General features: G+C 45.8%; 1 protein-coding gene and 1 long non-coding RNA gene across 2 annotated transcripts; one reads left to right on the forward strand and one right to left on the reverse strand.

The window, feature by feature from the left end:
* Window positions 1–414: 414 nt before the first annotated feature.
* Window positions 415–23,960, reverse strand: TACR1 (tachykinin receptor 1). The gene is made up of 5 exons (XM_068662097.1): window positions 23,113–23,960; window positions 9,342–9,536; window positions 4,992–5,142; window positions 4,480–4,676; window positions 415–4,080 (listed from the first exon to the last, which is right to left on the reverse strand). The coding sequence occupies exons 1-5, from the start codon at window positions 23,511–23,513 to the stop codon at window positions 3,789–3,791; spliced, it is 1,236 nt and encodes a 411-aa protein (XP_068518198.1). The 5' UTR covers window positions 23,514–23,960; the 3' UTR covers window positions 415–3,788.
* On the forward strand, window positions 3,979–12,619 carry LOC137845170 (uncharacterized). The gene is made up of 3 exons (XR_011090112.1): window positions 3,979–4,113; window positions 7,335–7,436; window positions 8,898–12,619. It is a non-coding gene; the product is annotated as an uncharacterized lncRNA (long non-coding RNA).

Below are 23,960 nucleotides of genomic sequence, written 5' to 3' on the forward strand. Positions count from 1 at the left end.
GGGGGGTGGGGGGGTAATTATTATTTTTAATAGCAGGCAAAAGGTAGGAGCTCTTGTGCTGGGTACTTTGGTTCTGTGATCTTTTAGGGGTGCTCTGACTAGGGCACACAAAGCTTAAAAAAAATACATAACACCCTGCATAAATACACAGCAAATAGCAGACACTGTGCTTCCATCCCAGTCGCTACCCATTGGCAGAAGTGGTGTGGTTGGATAGGCCAAGCAGTGACTGCATCCCTTGAGGGATGGCAAAATAAAAATACTAAGAAAGATAAGCAGTGGATGGGCAGTCTTGCTTGTCTGCTGTGTATCCTGTTGTAAGCACTACAGACAACAAGGATTTATATCAGCTGCTTTGCTTTGACTTCTACATTTCAAAAGCTGTCTAATTTTTCCGGCAAGCAGAATTTAGGATGGCTTTTGCTGATTTTTATTTCAGGCTGGTGGGATAGAAATGGTTACACAGGGAACATTATGTTAGTGATGTATTTTTTAGCAATTGAGTAGACATCAAGGTATATTATGAGGCAAGAAAGGAAACCTGAGTTTATTTCAATTCTGGGGGGGTAGAGGGGAAGGAGAAGCAGGGAGGGGAAAGGTAATGGCTTTCAGAACTCCCTTCTGCAATGGTTTTGGTCTGGAGTGCACTGTAACTGGGTTTTTGCAGTTCCCCTTAATGATGGCAGGAATTGTCTGTATGCCTCCAAGCAGGAGATAGCAGAGGATGTGTGCAGACCTGGTGAGTGATTCTCTCCAGATGCTGTTATTTTGCATTTCAGAGAGTCAGGAAAGAGACAAAGAAACTCTCTGGCTTTGCAATTGAATTTCTAATCAAAGATCTGAAAAACAGAAAAACAAGCTTAATAAAATATCAAAAGTCTCTGTGTTATAGCTGGCCTGTTTGAAGGGAAAGCTGGAAATATTGCAGAGATGGCTCGTGATATGGGTAGATGTCCCACCCCCAAGTCCAGGCAGGGCTGTCTCTTTCTGGGCTTTTCAGTATTCATAAGACTTTTCTGTGACTTTTGCACAGAGAGAACATACCAAGGTTGGTGTAACCAGCATGTCATAAGCGTGTTCCTGATACATGTCATAATCATGGACACAGACCTGGCCCAAACATCCCATCTCACAGGTTGGAATAGATCCTAGATGTGAAAATACTAATCCCTGTTCCTGTCCTCACCAATAAAACAACTTGGCATTTGAAGGGGAGAAAAACTCTGGGCTTGGATATTTACCCAGAACAATTTGCTTTTTCCTGCATTGGCCTCCATCTGGTAAAAGCATCCCGTAGACATGTTCCCACCAGCCCTGGCTCCACTGTGGTCAATAGCACTGTTTATTACAGGTGGGAATTTTGCCCACTTTTTTTCAAGAGATAGTTTACAGGATGCACAAGAAGCATTTCAGGCTGTGTACTGTCAACTTGAATTGAGGTCTACATGCACACTCTTGTGGTTTTTTTCCCCATGTTTCAAGCTGTGCATTGCTTGTGAGAAGACAGTTGTCATTTCTCTGCACATCTCAAGATCACTACATCCTTGGGACATCAGACATGGAAGACAAAAGGACAAAATGGTTATTCTTCTACATATTATATTTGAATGCTGATTTCCATAGGCTCACAGGCTGATACAAACTTGTGTGTGCATGGATGGCATGTATAGGCCTGATCTCTGCTTGCCTTACTTGGCTCTCTAGCACACTTCAAGACATTTGGTTTTGCCTTGACTTTGAGTTTGGGTTAGCAGCTGGGACAAAATCAGAGTTTGGCTCAGGTTTATCGCACCTATTCATGTATTGGCATTACAGCTCCTGTGGTGTTTGTGGAAAAGTTTTATAGTCCAACCCTTGACTTAAAACCCTTGGTGTCACCCACACCTCTGATCACTGCTACTTGGGGCTTGTGTTCTTTGCAAAACTAAATCCCCAGGCAATCCTGTGCCTTTCTGGAAGAAAAAAAAAAAAAAAGGCATATTCCGGCACATGCACAAAACATACAGCAGTTTGTAATGCTGCATAATTGCAGTGGTCGGGAAGAGCATGGAAGTGGCTGGAAGAGCTGTTCGTCATAGGTGGCCCTTGGGAGGATTTAGGGTAAAGGTGAAGATGGTGATTCCTGTCAATCCTTTGCAGCTCCATTCATTTAATTTCTGCTGGTGACATTGCTTGACTATGTGTATTTTATCTCCAAAAACTGCTCAAGCTGGGGATTTATTAATAACTGTATCTTCCAAGCGACAGTTTGGAGGCTGAATTGTTGAAAAGCTCCAAATCTCTGCTTTACTCTCCGTATCTCTGCTTTACTTCCAAAAATTGCTGTGTTCTCAGCAGGGTCTGATGTTTGGCTACTGTAAAATGAATGAGCCATTTCCTTGCTCTGTGCAAATCAGTCATGCATTTTTGCATCATTTCTGTTTTGCAGTTAATCCACTTTAGGAGTCTGATTTCTGCACCAAAAAGTGCAAGATTATACCAGCAGCTCCTGAGCAGGAAAGAGTAGTCAGTATAACAGCCCCCAAACTTGTGGGTTGGTTCCGAACAAACCAAGTTTGCCAACTTCTCATTTTATTTAATTCCACTTACCCCACCCCACCCCACCTTGAGTGTATCTTCATACATACATTTACTGGCCACAGGAGCCCTTGGTGTGAACAGCTCCAGTGAAACATTGCACCATCTTAACAAGACTAAAACATATAATATATCCTAGTTACACATCATAAACTTAATTTTTTATGCACAAGGCAGGGGGAAGAAAAAATATTTTTTTCCCTGATTTAAAAAAAAAAAAATCCAAGGAAGTGGAAGTGAATCATTTCAACCCTCCTCTGAGTAAAAAAAATCATGTCATTCTTCAAACTTTTTATGTTGTGCCCCTTTCTGGTTGGCTCTAGATATTTCCAAGCTGTGAAAAACTTTTCAGTCCATTCAGTCAATTCTTCTCTAGACCTCCACAGGCTTCCAAAATCTATGCAAGGCACACCTCCTTGGGCCTTTTAGGAAATCACAGTGATTGATTTTGGCACATATGGTTGATTAGTGGCAACCAAACTCTGGCTTAGCTCTGAATCCCTTTCAAGTGCCCTGTCTTGATGCAAAGCTGTGTCGTGGGGTGGCATTCTGCAGAATAGCATCATGCAGAGGAATGCAGGTACTGGAGATGATCTGAGACTGGTGCAAAAACACCAGGCTGAGACAAAGCACTGAGTGGCTGAGGGTACACCTTGGATATACAAACTCCTGAAGCTGAAAACAGCATTTTTGATGGATTTTTGTATTGAATACCCCTATGGATACTCAACCAGGAATGACAGAATTAAATTAAAGGTAGGAACAGGAAATACTGGTTCATTTTTCTGTGGAGGCTGAATGCACTGGGAGATACCTGCTGCCTTGTACAGAGCAAGGAAGTGCCTGCCAGCATTGTACTTATGGTTTAGGAGAACCCCCCCAGCTATGTTCCATTTCTACATCCTACCCACCCATGCAGCACATGGAAGGTTGGACAGGCAGCAAGCAAGGTGGAGGCCAGAAAACCCTTCTTTACATTTGGACATGAGCCACAATGGAGCACATGAGACCAGTCCAAAGCTTTTGCCCTCAGGTTCACCTGAGGACAGCAGGTGAGTGAACAGCACAGCAAGAGGCGATAAAACAACACAGAAAAGCTGGCACGCTGCAAAACAGGGTGATGATGCTGGTTGGATCAAGCGCTGAAGCATCCCAGTGAGGAAAGTGTACGGCAGGACTCTCATGGGTGCCTGATGGAGCCTGGGAGCTGATTAGGTGAGTGTGTTGGAGTAGAAGCTGAAGCTTTCGGAGACAGTTTTGGAGTCACTGCGGGAGGAGCCATTGGAGGTCATGTCTACAGAGAGACGTTTGGCCTTGTTGCTCTCCTCCAGCTCCTCCTCAGCTGCACCAACCGCTAAGGATACGGTGGTCTCTATCCGGCTGACCTTGTACATGCTGCTCTGTGTCTGCAGGTACCTGGCTGACTTCATTTCCAAGCCCTCGTACTCACCAGCGCTGACAAATGGGCACCATCGAAATGCATGCTTGAAGCCTACACGAAACCTGCCAGGGCACAAGAGATGGAGAAAGACGGAGGTGAGGAATGTGCAGATGGGGAAAGGACACCATTATATGTGTGAGGCCAGAGCTAAGCACTGCAAAACAATGAAAAAAATGCTACTTTCCATTAAGTGGTGAAAAAAAAAAACAACACTGATAAATCCCAGTTAAGCGTGAGGGCTGTCTTGATACATGCCTTATATCCTGCAGGGGCTTTAGGAAAGACTTATTAAGGTAAGTCTTGTATTATCTCCACAATACAAGCAGCCCCTAGCAAAGTATGGAACAGAGCCATCCTGGAAAATCTCTCCATTCAAAGTCTCCTCCATCAGACTCCTCTGTGTTTCCATCCTCTCCACACCCTGCTGTGCTGAGATGCTGCTGAAAGTCACTCAAACCCACCTGTCATTGAGGCAGCAGTAGATGATGGGGTTGTACATGGTGGAGCTCATGGCCAGCCACATGATAGCCAGGTAGACCTGCTGAATGAACTTCTGCAGGTACCACTCAGGGTTGAAATACTGCAGGGTGAAGTAGATGTGGTAGGGTAGCCAGCAGAATGCGAATGTGCACACCACAATAATCATCATCTTCACCACCTGTGAGAAGAAGAGAGGGAAGGGAAGCAAAGTCATATGTTGACACCCCATATGTGGGCTGTCACACTCCAAGAGGGGCCACTTTGTCTTGCCTTGGAGACCCTTCCAATGAGGCCAACATGGCCATGGCCAACACGGCCATAGCCAACACCTTGACTAAACCATGCATGGTCATGGAGGACAGCCATATCCAGGACACGTCCTGCACCATTAGCAAAAACAATGAAACAAATCATGACCTGTTTCCACTTCGATAAACTCTTTTTGGCTGTGGTTACTTGGGATTGAGCTCCTACTGTGCCTGAAGCTCCTTACCTTCCGCTTAGCCGAGACCTGCTCATGGTAGCGGTCTGAAGAGTCACCAGGTATCTCGCTTGCCCAGAGGGTGATGCTGACCACAGTGTAGGCGCACCCTATCACCAGGAGCGGCAAAAAGTAGATCAGGATGGTCATGCAGAAGTGATACCTAGAAAAAGTGATCGATGTTGAGTGTGTCCTCTACCTATTCTTTTTTTTTTCTTGCAAACCAATCTTGGAAGCGGAGTTTCACAGGAGCAGAGGGAATTTGGCACGATTCCTGCAGACAAGTTGACTGCAGATCTTGAGGTTAGGAAGAACTCCCTAATTTCATCCCAATCTCCTCCAAGCCTCCACTACTGGCTTTTGGCATGCTGGCACCCTCCTGAGATGGGATAGATAGGACCTATATTACCTTTGTATAGCAAGGACACCTTAGCTGATGTGGCTCTACTATCACTTGTACTCTACTTACACCCCAATTTATCCTGAAGATGAGAGCTCACTCTTATCAGACCTTTCATCTAGCAGTCCTGTGCAGTTTCTGTTTTGTTTTGTTTTGTTTTTTTAACATTTAAAGAATGGTAACATTAAGCTGAAGAGAGATGCAGGATTTCCCTGCATGGCAAATGCTGAGTCTTGGATGCACTTTGCCTGAATCCTGGTCCACTGTAGGTTTGGCTAGGCTTAGGCAGCAGAAGGCATAATCCTGGTCCCCTCTGCCAAAAACACAGCTGTGACCAGCTTGAAGAGCTGTGTGCAAAAGACACATGACAGTTTTGGTGTGTTTTTTTTTGTTTGTTTGTTTTGTTTTGTTTTTGTTTTTTTTTCCCAGTTTATAATTGCAAAGCCAGAGCTCAGAGCAGGGCTGCACCAGCTCATGCTCTCACCTAGAGAAAGCTACAGCATGAGCTGTAGGAATGTCCTGCTAGCAAAAGATCAATGTAAGGTTCATAAAGACAATATGGTAGAAATAGACTTTGCATCCATTGTAGCACTGGTCTATGCTGTATTTCTTCCCACTGTCAATCCAACTGGTTCATTTGGACTTGTGAGCCTGGTAGCATCTTGAAGAGAGGATTCGCAGGTGAAGTGAGACTGACTGTCAGCACACAGGGAAGGCAGAAGTGGATGACAGTGAAATATTTTCATAAACCTGGTGCATATAGTTGAGAAAGGCAATGTGTTAGGGTCCTTGGATGCCAGGCACTGGGTCACACACAAATTTTATGTGGTATTATTATACCTAAACCCTTCTCTGTCATAGAACTTTTTAAAAACTTTCCTGTGAATTCATTGGCTGTGTTAGTTTTCCAGACTCACGGAAAGGAAGGACCTTTGCATACTTTTTATAACATGGATAAGTAAAGTAAGCATAAAATCAAATGAGAGTCTGAACTAAATAGTTAGCACAGATTTGGGGTTGTTTTACTATGAAGTCGGTGGGAACCATGAAAGGTTGCAATAGTCATTGGGATTACAGGGGTTCAGGGAAGGATTTGTATATTTGTATTAAATAGTAACTGCTTTAAAAAAAAAAAAAAAAAAAAAAAAAAGCTTTAAATGCTCTTTTTAACAAACAGGAAGGGAATGGCTGGTCTGACCTTGCAGGTTCCTTCCTACCATCAATGCTTGCAAAAACCTCTCTTCCCTGCAGAAAAACAAGTGATAGCACTGCAGTTTTCCAACAGCTTTAGGGTACTTGCAAGAATTTTCAGGGAGCTACAGCAGTGCTAAGTGGGGTATGTGCCCATTTCAAATGCAAGGTGCTGCATGTATTCAAGGCAGTTCAAGCTCTGTAGCCTTGCACTCACTTGTCCTCCTAGGAGCTATGATTAAATAATCCCTCCAAAGTGTAATGAATGGGTCAGGCTCGTCATGCCTGATGAAACTCCTGCTGCTCTGGCAGGGATGGGGTTGGCCCCGGACCCATGCTGCCATGCCATCTCCTCCTTGTTTTGTACCTGCAATCTCATTTGGCCTCCTCTCCACCCAGCACTAATTGCATTTCAGCTGGATTTTGTAGGGCTGTTTTCTATTTTGCTAATTAAAGAGGCATTTCTGCGGCTCCACAATGATGCTTTTGTTCCTCCCGTGCAAAGCAGGGTCTTAAACCAGAAGCAAACTCTTGAGGGCGATGCAGAAAAGCCCCAGAGCAACCAGAAAAGCCATTAAAATAATGCAAGTAAGAGGTACTCTTGTTTTCAGAGCTACCTGGGCATGGTGGAGAGAGAGATTTCCAAAGCATCCTGCTGTGTGTTTTTTTGTTTTGTTTTGTTTTGTTTTGTTTTGTTTTGTTTTGTTTTGTTTTGTTTGTACTTTGGGTGCTGAAAACAATCTATTTGTTATTCTGTCTTCAAGGACTGCAGTATTGGACCACTTAGAAAAGCCTGGATTTTGCAACGTAAAGGTCTTCAGTGTGAGGACTTAGGGTCTCGTACAGGATGGAGGAGCCCAGAGGAGGTAAGGGACAGGGGCATGAGAGGAGAGGGCATCTCCTTTTGCCTTGCAAAGCCCAGATGGTTTCTGCAGGCTGTTATTTCCCAGAGAAGACAGCAAGTGGAGCAGCTTTTCCCCTTCCTTCAACAAACCAAAATGGCAACTAATGAGATCAGAATAGATTAGACATCCATTTCAAAATCAAAAGTGGGAGAGGGAATCAGTAGTTAGCAGCAGCCAGCAGCTGCAGAATCCAATGTAGCTGAGTTGCCAGCTCCTGTTGCAGATACAGCACCTCATGCTACTGTCTACTTCCTTAAATAACTGCACCAAGGCCATGCAAGCAGGAAGGGTGTTTGACAGTGGCCCAAACACTCATCTCTGCAGAGTTATTTTGGGGCAGTAAACTAACATCTTGTGCGCTGCACTGTGTGAATTTGTATGGTCTGGAGAGCTTCTGCTGTGCTCAGCCTGAGCTGCAAATTATTTTCCATCCCCAACAAATATTCAGACTTTGTCTGTTAAAAAGATTAAGCTTAGCATCTGCTTTCCTGGCTGCCCTCAACTGCCTACAGAGCCTCCAGCTCACCAAAGAGCATGGGATGCTCAGGCTTTGAAGTGGCACCCAGCTTCCAGCAACAAATTATTCATGGGTTAATAATGGCATTTTTCTCTCAAATTAGCTCTTGAAAAGGTGATAGTCCTGTCATAGAATCATAAAGGTTGGAAAGATGTTCAAGATCATCTGCTCCAACCATCCCCCTACCACCAGTATCATCCACTAAACCATGTTGTATGGCTGAACAGCAAATGATCTGTCAAAGTATTGCCCTGAGCTTGCACTGGTCACTGCTTCAGTCAGGGGAACCTGGGGGCTCAGCCCCATCCTGGCCACATAAGCTGGCTTTCTTGTACTGGTCCAGAATAATTAAGGATGAAGACACCTCTGGAGGTCAGCTGGGCCAGCCCTAGCTTATTTCCTGCCTTGCAGAGAGACCTTTGCCAGGCTCAGGTTATCTCTGAACACCTCTTCATGCATGTGTGTCCCCGGCTTTGGCTCCAGTACAATTTCACAACACTAATTCATTAGCGCATGGAACTGGAGATCACAAATGCCTTTTTTTTTTCTTTTTTCTTTTTCCTTAACTCATGACATTTAACTCACTGCATGACTCACAGACTTCAAAGAGCTTACCATGAAGGACTGCATGCTGGCAGTCCAGTGGGGTTGCTCAGACCCATTGGAAATGCCAGATTTAATTGGGCGGTCCATTATCGTGCAGAAAGGAGGTGCTTGCTGAGCCCTCCTAGCCAAACACTCACCTTCCAGCCTGAGCTGACACTGTGTAGAGCCTCTTTTCAGAGCTTGTTTTTTAAGCAGTTTAGTGATTTTGGGGGCATTTGTACTCAGCACATCCCAAAATAGATTCCTCTGTCATTGTCTGGCCAAGATACACCTGACAAAACCCTGTTTGCTTCTTGCAGGAACAACTCGCACCTCCAGGAAGCCTTTACAGACGTAGGTTGCGGAAAAAGTGCTGCAAAAAAGAAAGCCATGTCTGTGTGTGTGACTAAGCCTCCAGGGGCAATGAAGACCACATCCCACAGCTAAAATACTGCATCCTAGCAGTTTTACATGAGTTTTTTTCAAGGATTAGCATCCCAGAAGTGCTGGAAGTGTGGCATGAGGCAATGTTTGGACTACAAGTAGCACCAAACTCATTTTAATTAACTTTAATACACCCCAAGATGTCATGGATGGAGATTTTGCTACTGTCCACCAGGTAGCACCAGCCTTACCTAGGGTAGGGAGAGGATTTCTTCATCACAAGGGTCCTTAAGCCCTTCCCACCCTTCCCACTTTTTTTTTTTTTTTTAACATATTTTTATGCATTGACTTGTCACTGCTGCTGGGAAAGTCCAACTCACGTTTTTCCATACACCTGGGTGCTGTGCTCTGGCCATGCCACCAGACACACCAGCCGGTCTGGCAGCTCCTCCATCACTGAGTAGTAACCCTGGGGGAAGGCCAGCAGGAATGCCAGAAGCCAGATGACACCAATGACCACCTTGGTGGCAGTGGCTGAGAGCCGGGGTTGCAGTGGGTGGATGATAGCCATGTACCTGCAAGGGGGGGAAGAGGAGAAATCAAGGCTTGAAAGTCCCGACAGCTGCTGTCTCAACAATAACATGTGTGGTTTGTACTTTTGACACCCCCTTTGCACATCCTGGCAGCCCCCCACACCACACAAAAAACATCAAATAATCCCTTCTGGGAGGGGTTCCCAGCCAATTCTCTTTCAGCAACCTCACCTTGAGACTTGAGTCCCATTTGAGACATTCATTGGCTTTAAGCTGAAAACCAGCTTCACTAACACAACCAGAAACCAGCTGCTTCTGGAAAGACCAATTTGTACAATGCCATGTGCAATGCTGCCATCTGGCATCACCTGCTTTGGCAGTACCCAATAGTTTTGCACCCAAGCAAAATTGTATCTATATGGTAGATCACAGTGCCAAGTATTATAAGCAGTAGAACTGAAAATAAGTATACAGGAGTGGCACAGGTGAGGCAATCCAAGCTGTCACCTTTGTCTGCTTGGCCTATGGGGTCTTTCACCCTGAACATTAGTTGTCATACATGAGGCAGACTCCAGCAGCGACAGGGCAGATTGAATTTATCCTTCTGCAAATCTGGTTTTGCAAAGCTGACAGCAGCACTGGAAGGATTAAGTGAGCATGTTGGAAATTTATTGCCCTCCCCCACGACAAGCTTTAGAAAGAGCTGCTATCATATAACAAGGCGACACACTGCATTGTTCTGCATGTGTTACCACCCAGGGCGTATGCAGCCTTCTCTATTTCTCTCCTCACCCCAACTCCTTTCAGATGATGGACAGTTTTTTCTTTTAATTTTTTCATAGATGAAAAATATTCCCTGTGTTGCATTTTCGTGTGACTATTTGCTGAGACAAAGATGCACGGCTTAATATTGACATATGCAGGAGGTGCTGCCATCAGCTCTTCCTCTGCCCTGGGGTACCAAAACTTATCAGCTTTGTTCAGCTGAAAATTCACCTGATAATTATCCCTTTGTAATCTCCACCGGCTGTTTTGGTACTGGAAATGGAAGCTGGTTAGGAAGAGTGAAGGCAATGGGTGTTATCACTGTTCTGACACAGTGGCCAGCAATGCAGTTAAGGGTCTATGAGGCCTCCTGGTTTCTGCATCCAGATTGCTCATTTTCCCCTCATTGGGCCAGAGCTGTCAGTCCAGTCAGAGCTGGATGAGGTTTGGTTGGGTTTTAGCACAGGGTTCAAAGTGTTTTATCCTGTGTGTCTGCTTCCGAGAAGCAAGGTGTCATTGCACCCTAGTTTGCAGCTGTGCAAACAGTTCAAGTTCAAAAACGTGAAAGGTGGAAAATGAGGGATTTCTGAGAAATTTGGACCATTTCTGTTGAAATATTTGCCTGGAAAAACATCTGAAATTGCTACCTCTGGAAAGCAAACCAGCGCCTGATTGCAACCAGCCAGAAATGCTCTTACATCTCTGACCTAATTTCTGCCTATAAACTTTGGAGGACTTTACTCATCAGTATCAAGCGCTTTATGGCTGCAGAAGCCCTTGTAGGTGATAAAAGGTCCAAATAATTGTTGAAATGATGAACTAAACCACAAGCACATTGCACAGAAACCTTTCCAGCTGCCATCGATTTATCTGCAATGCTACCTGCTCTTGCATTCTTGATGGTGAGAAGACAGCAAAATTAGTAAGACTGTCACACACTGAAGAGCCAAGGAAGAAAAGAAATGCACCAGCACTGCAATGACAGGGTCAGGGCACAGGAGGGAGTGAACTAGTGGTGTTTTGGGTAAAACTGCCCCTAAATCCTATTTTATGGCAGCAATTCCCAAACTGCCAGTCCTAAGTGACATCTGAAATAGTTCCTCAGGGATGCTCTGGGCTTCAGCTGTCTATCAGGAATAAAAATGGAAATAATATCAGGTCTCACAGGCAGGGGCTTTGACATGGAATTAAAAAGTATAATAAAAAGGGTCTGGGCTCCTTGGATGAGCTGGTATTATGGACCACAAAAATGCTGGAGATAGACGAAAATGTACAAACATCCTGAAAATAGACCATTATTTCATATTAAGATATCATAGAATTATATGATAATTGTATCACTAAGCAGAAAATTGTCCTAACATTTTAGGAACTGTTTCATTTTTGTTTTTATTTTTTCCTTGACAAGAACATTTAATGCAAAATTGAAGTGTGGAGATAGGGTGAGCAGAGAATATGGTTTTGTGGCCTCTTTAGCTCAGATGACAGTCACTGGCTTGCTTATATTGGGGTGGAAAAGCATCAATATGGGGAGTAAGCCAGCTTCTTTTGCTTTCCTCCAGTGCTGGGTCTGTCCATCTCAAATAACTTTCATTTTCTTGCTGATGATTTGGACTTTACACATTTCTCTACTCTGTAAGTTTATGTGTTCCTGTGTGTGCATTTCTGGGAATGCAGCTGCAATGCACAGAGTACCTGCAAGATGCTAGTAGGCGTTTGGCCCCACGTGCACTTGTGGGCAGGTGGTTTTCAGCATTGGACTTTAAGGCTGTACTGGGTCTGGCTGGAATGTTAACTTTCCCTGCAGCAGCCCAGGCAGTGCTGTGCTCTGCACTTGTAGCTGGAACAGCAATGTTATCACACCAGTGTTGTGTCTACTGCTGAGCAGTGCTGGCACAGCATCGGGACTCTTTCTAACCCTCCTAGGGGGTGGGCAAAAATGTGAGAAGAGAAACATCCCCAGGGCAGCTGACCTAAACCAACCAAAGGGATATTCCATACCATGTGATGTCACACTCAGCAATAAAAGGTGGAAACAGGAGAAAGAGGGGAGGGGTGGGCTCTCATTGTGAAAACATCGGTCCTCCTCCTGAACACCGGCTACGTGTGTTGAGGCCCTGCTTCAAGGACGTGGTCAAGCATCACTAATTTGTGGGAAGTAGAGAGTAACTTCTTTCCTCTGCACTTCCACATAGCCTCTATTTGTTTTGTTTGTTTGTTTTCCTCACTTTTTTTCCTTTCTCCCCTCCCTTTTCTCCTCTCCCCTTTTTTTCCCTTTAGTTAAATTGTTTAGTTCATAATAATCTTTCCTTAATTATTATTATTATAATTTCCCTTTAATTAAATTGTCCTTATCTCAATCCATGAGTTGTTCTTTACTTTACTTCTTCCCCTCCTCATCTAAGGAGGGGGAGTGAGAGAGCGGTTGTGGTGTTTAGCTGCCTAGCATGGTAAAACCACCACAAAGGCATCAATCAGAGTTTAAGTGCCAGGGAGCTATGTCCTCCTCAGCTTGGCCCCACAGGTCCCAGCCACGCCAGTGAGAAGCAGGCTCTAAAAAGCAGGCTAATGGATTTATTAGCTCATATTTCTCCTCGCAAGGTGTCTGTGGCCCCACCTTGTCCATCTCCCTGTATCCTATTAGAGATATATATTTCTTTTTCCACCATCCAAGAGGGTGGTTTTCTTGACTGTAAAGGAACTGGGTGTTGCAGCTTGCTGGGGAGCAATCATTCTCAGGAGGCAAGAAAGAGGGGGGACACTCCTGTATGACTATCCTGCCCTCACCACTGCAGCATGCAGCAGGTAAAAAAACGCTTTGGCCTCTTGAAGTCCCAATTCTTCATGGGGAATGGGCTCTTAGTTGAGGATTTAAGGGCAGATTTCATACATTAGAGAATTGTTTATTTCCTGCTGCTCTGCAGGTGGTGCATGGCGTGAAGCACCAGGAACACGGGTGTTTGCCTTTTATTAGGCTGCAGAAGATGTTGGGTCAGGAAGACTTAATGATACCTGTTCTTCAAGATAAAGTGACCTGCTGTTGCTCACCTTTTGGATGGGAGTCCCCCGCATTCGAGTAAAAAAACACAGGTTTTGCAAGCCCAGTGCCGCTCAGCTTATTGCAGGAGAAACCCAGTGCTGTGCAGTAGCACGTCCCTCGCTCCTTTCCCCCAAAATGGCCACCAGTCTGCAGTGGGGCTGGTGACGACTCCATTTGTCAGCAGCTTAATAAATCCACCCCATTTAACTGGCCTGGCACTAAAGAACACAAATTTATGCCAGATACTTTCCTTTTTTCTGCTCAATGACATAGGCAATGCCATTTGCTGTTGTTTAAATATTTTATTGCATTTTGGAGGGGGTTTATAAAATGATGATGCAATAGCATTTGAGTACAATGTTGTACCAGGGTAACTCTGAGTGTATCAGCCATTAAATATATAGGTGGCTACACTGCCTCAAGTGTACTATTCGTTGCATCTGGAAATCTGCAGTCTGCCTGGATAACTAACATTACACAATTCTTTCCACCCTCAAGGAGATGTGATTAAATAATAGCAAAAATTTATGAGGCATTTTTCATCCCAGAGTTTCCTTATCTTTCTCATTAAATAATAAGGATGTAACAGATAAGAGATGAGTAACCCATGGGATACAGGATTTATGCTGTGTTTTACTGCCCAGCAGTTTCCCATCCTGAATAAAGAGGGTTTTAGTGCAGTGTCAGTCAAGAGGGGGGCATGCAGCCTAGTCAAAGTAGATGCCCTGGACTGAATTGGGTCAAATACTTGAAAGCAATTGCCTTGAGATCAGATTTTTGCCTGCAGGATGACACTCTGGGCATGGGTCCCTCTCAGCCTGGAAACAAAAAACTTCTGAAGGAGATAAAACTGCTTTTACCATAGAATCATTAAGGTTGGAAAAGACCTCCAAGATCATCTGGTCCAACCATTCCACTACCACCAATATTGCCCACTAAAACATGCCTCTAAGTACCACCACATCCACCCTTTCCTTAAACATCCCCAGGGATGGTGACTCCACCACCTCCCTGAGCAACCCACTCCAGTGCCTAACCATGCTTTATGTGAGGACTGCATCACAACAGCATGAATGCAGAAATGCCACTCCTCCAGCAGGTTTGGACAGCAAAACCCAGCCCATCTGTTTTGCCTTGTCATTCTGGCCTCAAATACCATATATCTGGATGATGTCTGAGGATGCCAGCCTGTCCTCAGACCCAAGTGATACTTTCCAATGTTCTGGAAAGTATCTTCATCAAGCAGGAGGCTGAAGGTTTCTCACAGGCATTTCCCTGCAGCACCAATACAGCACAGCAGCTTTGCATTTTGACAGCAATTCAATGTTTCCTTCAAGCACTATTAAAAAGGACAAGTTAGCCACAGGCAAACAGTGACCCGAATTGTGCCAGCAGCTTTGCGATCTCCCATGCCTTTCCGAACAGCGCTCCTCATGATTCAAATGCCATGGCCATGTTTGGTTGAAAAGCCAAATGCAGACAAAACAGGATCAAAGCCCAGTTATTTGCAGGCTAGTAAGGAGGCATAAGGCTCCCTCCTGCATTCATCACATTTGCTGATAGTGCCAGGGTAGGATGGAAAAGGAGGACCCAAAGCACAACCTGGCCCTGTTGGGAGACTTTGTGTAGGTGCTGTTACTTGAAGCATCTGTAGGTTCTCATTAACCACTGCCTAAAGAAAGCAATTAGTCCTGGCACTGGTTTATCTCTGGGGAATGAAGGTGGGAAATACAGGGTTAATGACCCATGAGAGCTGTTGCACTTACTGCATGTGTGAGTCTCACTGGGCCACTGAAGTGTTAAGAATAAATTAAGAAATCTATCAAATAAGTGAAATATCTCACCCGAGGCCCTCAAACTCTTATGGTAGCTTGTGCCAGCACCCACCCTGTAGATGAGCACTCAGCTCATCTGAGCCTCAGAGGCATGTCTAAAATCAGTCTCCTACACCTCCCAGCCACCAAACTGCTCAAACTGCTGCTGTTTCATCATAGTTACACATTTATTGCCACATGGATTTTTCCTCTTTCCAAAGAAGGACATATTTTTTTTTTGACAGGCTGAATTAATATCTAATGAGCAATGGGGAAATCATTCCGTCAGACCAGAGACTACGTCTGAGAGCAGGGACATAAGGCATCTTTGATGAGCGACCCCTAACCTTGTCCATCCCCAGCCCCCTGCTTTCTAGCCCTGGATGCGAAATCAAGGCTTCAAGCCAGCCCTGTGTTGGGTCTCCAGTGGCTTTGTAGAGTTCTTGTAGCATTCAACTGTGCTTGATTTTTTGAGAATGCAATAAGCTGCTTCTGTTATTTCTAGCTGACATGTAGAAATGGCACAGGGCAGCTGCTGCAGGGCTGGCCCCAGCTTGCCCCCTTCAGGCTCGCTTCACTCCCCCTTGCTCTTCATCTTCCAAATTACATCCCAGCAGAGCAAGATTACATATTGTCAGGCACAAATCAAAGTTCTGCCCTGCACCCCCCAGAAAACCATTAAGTCAAGATTAAAAAAAAAAAAAAACACACACACTATATTAGGGTGTAAATGACTAATTAATCTGTCTGTGCACTGATGTAATTTGTCCTCTCCAGAAGGTTTCTTTCTGCATTAATTGCCTCTTAGGGAAGGCACTGGGTCACTGAGCTGGCGAGTATATTCCTGGTATTCAGCAGGTTCATCCAACCTGGGAGTTCAAGATTGCAAGCTGTAAATAATTTTCTGAGCCAATTTTTCTGCTGCAAATAACATGGGGTTGGGGAGATATTAACAGGTCTCAGCTGCAGGCTAGCAATTTTAGTAGCCACAGAGGTGAATGAAGGTTTGCAGATTTGATACTTATTCTGCAGCTCCTGCTGGCAAATTGATGGATCTTGAGATGCCTAATGTAATTTAAGCCATTTGGAGAAGAAAAAAAAAAAAAAAAGTGGGGGGAAAGGGAGGGGAATGTAAATGAGATTCCAGTTTGATTGCCTAGCCCTGCTTGCTGCTCTGGCAGCATTAGTGCTAGTGAACGTAGGAGAGGGGGGAGTATCTTAGTGAGCAAAAGCAGCAACTTGGCTTAAGAGTTACAGGAGGTTGGTCCCACTGTATGTCATTTTTATAGCTGGTTTAGAGCAAAGACAAAGAAGGGAAATTGCTTTGTATTAACTACCTCAACTGCTGCCCTGTCCGAACTCTGAGTTCATGGCATGGCTGTCACCCTTCTCATCTTCCATCCCCAGGCACTGTATGTTCTGTCTGCAGTGTTTTTGTTTACGCTCACTTAAATCTTTGAGACTAGAGATGTTTTTTTTTTGTTTTGTTTTGTTTTGTTTTTTTTCTGATTCTGCAGACGATACAGGATTCTAACCTTCTGCTGTTTTCCTGGTCATCTGTCATTAAGGAAACTCATTCCTCCTTCAGAAGTTTGCTAACAGTGTAAGCAAATGGTGGTGCTCTGAAATTAATCTGGGTTCCACAGAGAGAGAAAACGTGAACTGTTTGTCTAATGTTGCTCCCTCCTATTCTCCACAGATATTTCAACAGCCTCTTAGGGATGTCCAGTGGTGGATTTTTGTTTTTGTTTTTTCAATGTGTGGCAGCAAATTAGCTTGGACTCAGCATGGGCACTTTTCCTAGTTTCTCCTGGGACAGAGTTTTGCTTCCCAGTAGCTGGTATGTGGGCTACAAAGATGGTGAAGGGCCTAGAGGGGAAGACATATGAGGAGGACTGAGGTCACTTGGCCTGTTCAGCCTGGAAAAGAGGAGGCTCAGGGGAGACCTCATCACAGTCTACAGCTTCTTCACAAAAGGACATGGAGGGGAAGGTGCCAATCTATTCTCCTTAGTCACCAGTGATAGGACCCGAGGGAACGTTGTCAAGCTGAGGCAGAGGAGATTCGTGCTGGATATCAGGAAGAGCTTTTTCACTGAGAGGTTTGTCACGCACTGGAATGGGCTCCCCTGGGATGTAGTCATGGCACCAAGAAGCATTTGGATTGTGCACTAGTCACATGGTCTAAATTTTTGGATAGACCTGTGTGGTGCCAGGAGTTGGACTTGAAGGGACCCTTGTGGGTCCCTTCCAGCTCGGGATATTCTATGATTCTACATGCTGTGCCTTAGATTTAGGAGCAATATAATGCTGATAATGCAGTGATGTTCTAGCTGTTGCAGGGCAGTGCTTACACTAAAGCAAGTGTAAGCTTTTCTGCTTCTCCTACCAACCTGCCAGTGAGGAGAATGGGGGTGTGCAAGAAGCTGGGAGGGGACACAGCCAGGACAGCTGGCCCAAACTAGCCAAACAGATATTCCATACCAGACCATGTCATGCAGGACAATTAATATGGGGTGGCTGGCTGGGGTGGGGAAGACCAGTGCTTGAGGATGAGCTAGGCATTGGTCAACAGGTAGTGAGCAACTGTGTTGGGCATCACATGCTTTGTACATTCTACTATTATTATTATCATCATTATTATTTTTCTTCCTTTTTTTCTGTCCTATTAAACTGTCTTTATATCAACCCATGACCTTTCACTTTTTTTCCCCTCCCAGCTGTCTCCCTCATCCTGCTGGGGGGGTGATGGGGGAGGTGAGCAAACGGCTGTGTGGTGTTTACTGGTCATGAAACTAATTTGGTTTTGGTACTCAGCATTGCCATCACCTTTGTACTTCAGGAACCGTCTTTTGAAAACTGCTAATAATTACACTTTTTATACTGAGGGAGCCCATCTGTGAGGGGGACAGAGAGGACATTTTTCCCCACTTCTTCCCTCTCCCTTTCTCTTTCACCTTCCCCTTTCTCCCCAGGCTAGTTACAATAGCTCTTCAAAACTCTGAACATCCTTGGAATGTTCAAACCAGCATGTTCCTATTGTTACATCTCCTGAATGTATTTCAGGTTTTGTTTAAGGTTAAACAACCATTTAACAATGCCATCCAGAGATCTGGCCCAGGGCAGGACAGTTATGAGTGGCAGGGAGGGTGGGAGGATATGGGCAAGCACCTATAACAGCAGACGCCTCTAGTGCTTTGGAACTTCACACCTGACCAAGTGCAGAATCCTAGAAAACTGGCAAAATGCTTGAGAAAGGTCTGTCATCACCCTGGCAATTCCAAAGAGACACAAATCACTGCAACGTGCTGGGGTTTGGCCTACACTTACTAAGCCATAATCAACACCACTCCAACCCCTGTGATGTGCCCCATGGCTGGGCCAGAGAACCACCCTGTGCCAGTGTCGGTCGCCCTATATGCAAAACAAAATAATGGATGAGGAAGTCAGGTCATTTAGAAAGGAAAGGAACTCCTACTCAAACAGGGGAGAAGGAAGAAGACAATGAGGCAGGCTACCCCAGTGTAGGGCTATCACAGGGAACAGGAGGATGAAGAGAAAGAAAATCAGCAGTAACCACACAATCCCTGGATGAGCTGCAATATATGCAAAGAGTTTCCAGCTATCGTCCAGGCAAGCACATTGTCCATTGGCTGCTGCAATGCTGGGATTTTAGGGCTAGTAGTCTGGAATTAGAGGGCAAGGAAGCCAAGCAGCTGGGATTCCTCTCTACGGAAGGGGGCACTGAGAAAGCCATTGGAAACAGAGCACAAGCCCTCAGCCTCTGCAGGTGGCTCCTGTCAGGCATGAAGGAAAGGGAACCCTTCAAGGAAGACGTTGTGGGGTTGCTGAGGCTCGAAGAACAGCAGATGCTGACTGCTATCACAATGCTGCACCAGTGGCAATATCGCACCAACTGAGACTCCCTGATTCCCATCCATAAGCTGAGTCATTGACTGGAGAGCCAAGAAGTGATCAGCAAAACTCACTCACACTTTATCCTTCCCATATATCCAATGCAGAGTGGAGACTAACAGGAGACTATTGTTACTTGAATGAAGTCACGCCACAGCTGAGTGCTGCCATGCCAGACATGCTAGAACTTCCATACGAACTGGAGTCAAAGGCCACTCTGTGGGATGCCACAACCGATATTGCTAATGCATTTTTCTCCACTCCTTTGGCAGCAGAGTGCAGGCCCCACTTTGCTTTCACTTGCAGGGGCATCCAGTCCACCTGGAATTGACTGTTGCAGGGATGGAAACACAGCCCTACCATTTGCCATGGAGTGATCCACACTGTACCAGAACAGGGGAAAGCTCCTGAACAGCTGCAATACATCGATGGCATTATTTTGAGGAGCAGCTCAGCAGAGAAAGTCTTTCAAAGACGGAAGTAAGAGAGTCAAAGTCTTTCTGAAAGCTGGTTTTGCCATAAAACAAAGTAAGGTCAAGGGACCTGCACAGGAGATCCAGTTTTTCGGAATAAAATGGATGATGGGCATGGTCAGATCCCATGGATGTGATCAACAAAAGAACAGCTATGTTTCCACCAAAAGTAAAAAGGAAACACAAGCTTTCTTAGGTGGTGTGGGTTTTTGTAATTCCAAATTACCATCTGATTGTAATCCCTGTCTATGAAGTGACCCAGAAGAACGATTTTAAGTGAGGCCCTGAGATATAACAAGCCTTTGAACAAATTAAATGGGAGATTGTTCATGCAGTAGCCCTTGGGCCAGTTCTGGCAGGGGGAGATGCAAACAGAGAATGACCCCAGCTGGAGCCACTGGCAGTAAGCTAGAAGGAGACTTGACGTTGACCCCTAGGGTTTTGGAGTTGGGGATACAGAGGAGCTGAGGCCTGCTATCCTCCAACTGAAAAAGCAGCATATGAAGGGGTTCAAGCCGCTTTGGAAGTGGCTGGTACTGAAGCACTCTTGGCAACCCACCTACCAGTGCTGGGCTGGATGTTCAAAGAGAGAGTCCCCCCTACACCTTTAGCAAAAGCCACCTTGTTAGTCAACAGAAGGGGAGCTGCCAACGCAGCTGGCCCAGCCCAGTCCCACCTCTTACACAGTGCAGGAGATAAAGTCCATGTGGTGCACAGAAAGGATGTGCTGGGGAAGAGAGTCTGGGTTATTCAAACCTCAGGCAAAGGCAAACCCATCAATGGGATTGCTTTTGCTCAAGGACCTGAGTGCACTGATATGCTTGACAGCAAAGTACGTGGCATACTGCCTAGTGCCAAATCAAGCTACCCGGCCTCCAGTTCTGCAGGATGCTGAGACACAGCATCATGGTTTTTCCTGAGCAGACAATACCAGCTGCCAACCTTGACTTCTGAGTTTCCTGCCATTGTTGCAGGGTTCAGAATAGTGCTTGGTATAAAATTAATTTTATATTATTTTTTCCCCTGAGTGGTTGTGCCCAGTCTGAAATAGGTCCTGGTAAAAGAGCAGACCTAGGTTCAAGGAAAAGCCTTTTTCTTGCACAAATCCATGGCAGGCCTTGCAAAAAAGCCACTGGGAGAATCAAACCCACTTCCCTTCTTGTTCTCTCACAGATACCATTACAGCTGTGCTGAGTCTTTCAAAGGTGATTTTGTACCTTCTTGTGAGGACATTCTGGAAACTGCTTGCAGAAAGCAAAAGTGGAGATGATTTAGGTGAGCAATCTGCAGCTGATTCTCCTCTGAGCCTTCAGGTTACGTATTCAGCTGCTGTGATAGATGGTTTAATACACTTTGGGAAACATAAAGCACATTCAATTCTATATTCTGGAGATCAGAACTGCAGTCATTTCAGATACTGTGCATATAACTCATTTTGCTGAGCTTTCATGGCTCTGCTGCTCTTACACAGCGTACTGAAGTGAAGCATTTGCTTTCCATGTTACCACACCATTTTTGTTGCTTGCCATGTTATTATTTTTTTTTCTTTTTGGGTTCCTGGAACAAGTTCCTGCATCTGACACATTTAATTACTATTGTCAGGTCTCAGGCACAGGAAAACAGGCCATTTTCCAGCACTTAGAGATGCTGCATGCTCTGTGCCTAAGGGTCAGAAAACAGGCTTTGCTGCCTCCATTCCCAAATTTCCCACCTCTCTCAAAATTTGGGGCCAATAAATGCAGGAGGGAGCTCTGTGCAGGCAGATGGCATGGTATTTGTACACCAAGGCTGCAGCTTCTTTTGGCTCCTACTTGGCAGGTGAGCTAGGCCTGCATGCGTGAGTTTTACAATCATGCATGGGAAAACCCAGCCTCTGTTAAGGGACTGCACAAGCCTGGAAATGACAATTCCCCCCAAAATTCAGCCCCAGGCTCCCAGACCTGCCTTTGCTCCCCATTTTCCTCATTGTACCCCAGCTTCCCTTGTTATATTTAATTTTGCAGTTGTTCAGGGATGCAGACTGAAAGCTAAAGGCAAGCTGAAAATAAAATAAAAAATAAAAACATCATCTGCCTAATTCATCCTCACCTGAAAGGGAATTTGCCCACTGATCCCCAACATCCTTAAAACAGACAGTCCTGAAACAGAGCCAGCAACATCATCAGGTGGGAACAGAACCACGCTGGTAGCATTCCTCTTTTTATTTATCACTGGTTTTGTTTTCCTCACATCTCCAATACCAGAGCTTTGCTATGTCCAACTGATTTTGGGGAGAGGCAGGCTCACAGCCTTATAACCATGCCACAGCAAAACAAAATCCGAGCCTGTTTTTAATGACCATCACCCATCTCAAGCTCCGTTTTCCAAGCTGTTAGTGTGTGACTTAATGCAGCACTATAGTTTCTTGCTGGGATATATCTTTGCCAGCTTGTGCAGTACTTACATGTCAGCTCAAAATGTGCTGGCATATGGTAGTGCAAATCCCCCCCACACTCCAAAGCCAAGATGTGTTTTATTCCCTAGAAAGAAGTACCAAAAGGAGGTACTGCAGAGCAGAGCTGTCTTTGGGGAAATATGCTGCACTGGAAAATGTGTTGTGCTGGTATTCAAGAAGGAATTGCAAAGCTGCTTGGATGCATCGATTTATAGCTAGCGCTAATATGAAAAAGCCATGAAATCAAAGATTGGGAGAGTGGGAGGAAGTGATGGAGTTGTGTACCAGAGATGCTTGGAGGAAGGACCTTGGCATGGGTACTTTGTGTCTGTCAACCTCTGCCCCTTCCCTTTGAGGTGAGAAATGCAACATCCCTTGTGCCATTGCAACCTACCAAGTGCTGCTGAACTTTCTATCCTGTAAAACTGCAAGTGGGATCTTGCTCTACCAGCAGTCCCCAGCCAGTCAGCAGCACCCAGACAGGTGTCAGTAAAAGAAAAAAAGCAACTAAATATGCTGGCTGCACCCAAGTGAGATGAATCCATGGCATCTCCCTCCCCTTTGACTCCCAGTTACAAAATCAAAGCAGTTTTGCAGATTCTGCAACTTGGGGGAACATGCTGACAGGCAATGCAACAACATGCACCTGCCAAGTTGAGACACCTTTCCCAAGCTCAAGCATCTCTTGGAGGCTCCTTAGGCAACCACGATCAAGCAATAGGAAACACCACCTGCAGTACAGTGGCAGAAGTTCAACACGTGTATTTATTGTCCCGAGGTGATGTCTTTTTGTGCTAAATATCAAGTTTGCTTTTAAATGAGAAGGTTGGGAAAAGAATGGACAGCTCTGGAGAGAAGCTGGGAAGGGAAAGGAAAAGACAGAGCAATGCTACAAAGGCACACCCAATCACACACTACCAACATGCTCGGAATTAAAAAGCCTTCTCTTGAGCTCCTTATGCAGAGCAGACAAAGGGTTCCCTATGCCACCTGGATACAGGGTGAGGAGAGTGCTTTTTTCAAGCACCCTTACCAGAATGAGCTGTATTTTAATTGCAATGTTCTCCTGCAGCTAGAGATCAGCCGGAGCTGAGCACAGCATCCAGGTAGAGGCAGATCTGGAGAGCAGCACCCTGCAGGGTGCAGGGAGGGTTTGGGGTTTGATGCTCGGAGCTCACCTGTCCAGGGCGATGGCTGTCATGGAGTAGATGCTGGCAAAGACAGCAGCAATGGGGAAGAAGTTGTGAAACTTGCAGTATAGCAGCCCGTAGTACCACTCGTTGTGGATGGCGTAGGTGAAATTCACCACTGTGTTGAAAGCAGACATGGAGGCTTCAGCAAAAGCCAGGTTCACCAAGAAGTAGTTGGTGACAGTGCGCATCCTCTTGTGAGCCAGGATGATCCACATCACCACCACGTTCCCCACCACTGACACTACCACGATGAGGGCATAGGCAACAGCCCACAGAGCCACCTGCCACGGAGGCTGAACAAATGGGTTGGCAAAAGAATTGTTCCAGGTGGCGTTGAACAGCCACTGGTGCTTTAGCTCTGCTTCCAGTGGCACAGCGTTATCCATCGCGATGTGGTGCGGCCAGACCAGGCACAGGGATGCTTTGAGTCACAGCACCCTCCTGCTTTAGGGTGCAGCAGCTCAGGGTACGAGTATGCTTCAGGGCACAGGTCTCTCCTGGTTAGGCCACCGCAGATCACGGAATGCGGAACGTTTGGGGTGCCAGCGCCTCCTGGTTCATAGCGCAGCCGCTTTGGGGTTGAGGACCCTCCCGGCTCCGCGCACGGTCGGTTTGGGGCGCGCAGCGGGGTGAGGCTGCGGTTCCCCCCCGCCTCTGGGTGCAGCTGCAGCGGGGCGTCCGGCCACCTCGGGGCACAGCGGCCATGCAGCCGCTGCCTCTGCAAGCTCCCTGGGGTCGGCAAGGCTCGGCCAGCGACGCGGGGCTCCTCCCGGGTCCCAACTGTCCCCCCCGCCCCGGCCGCAGCCGCCACCGCGGAGCGGAGGCGCGGCCCC

Source organism: Anas acuta, chromosome 27 (genome assembly GCF_963932015.1).
Source record: "Anas acuta chromosome 27, bAnaAcu1.1, whole genome shotgun sequence".
In the NCBI taxonomy this organism is placed as follows: Eukaryota; Metazoa; Chordata; class Aves; order Anseriformes; family Anatidae; genus Anas; species Anas acuta.

Coding starts and splice junctions, on each gene's coding strand:
- TACR1 (XM_068662097.1), bottom strand. CDS start 23,513: ATGGATAACGCTGTGCCACTGGAAGCAGAGCTAAAGCACCAGTGGCTG. Junction 9,537..23,112: donor ACAGCCATCGCCCTGGACAG/GTGAGCTCCGAG, acceptor CCCCCCTTGCAG/GTACATGGCTATCATCCACC. Junction 4,081..4,479: donor TACTGCTGCCTCAATGACAG/GTGGGTTTGAGT, acceptor GTGCCCTGGCAG/GTTTCGTGTAGGCTTCAAGC.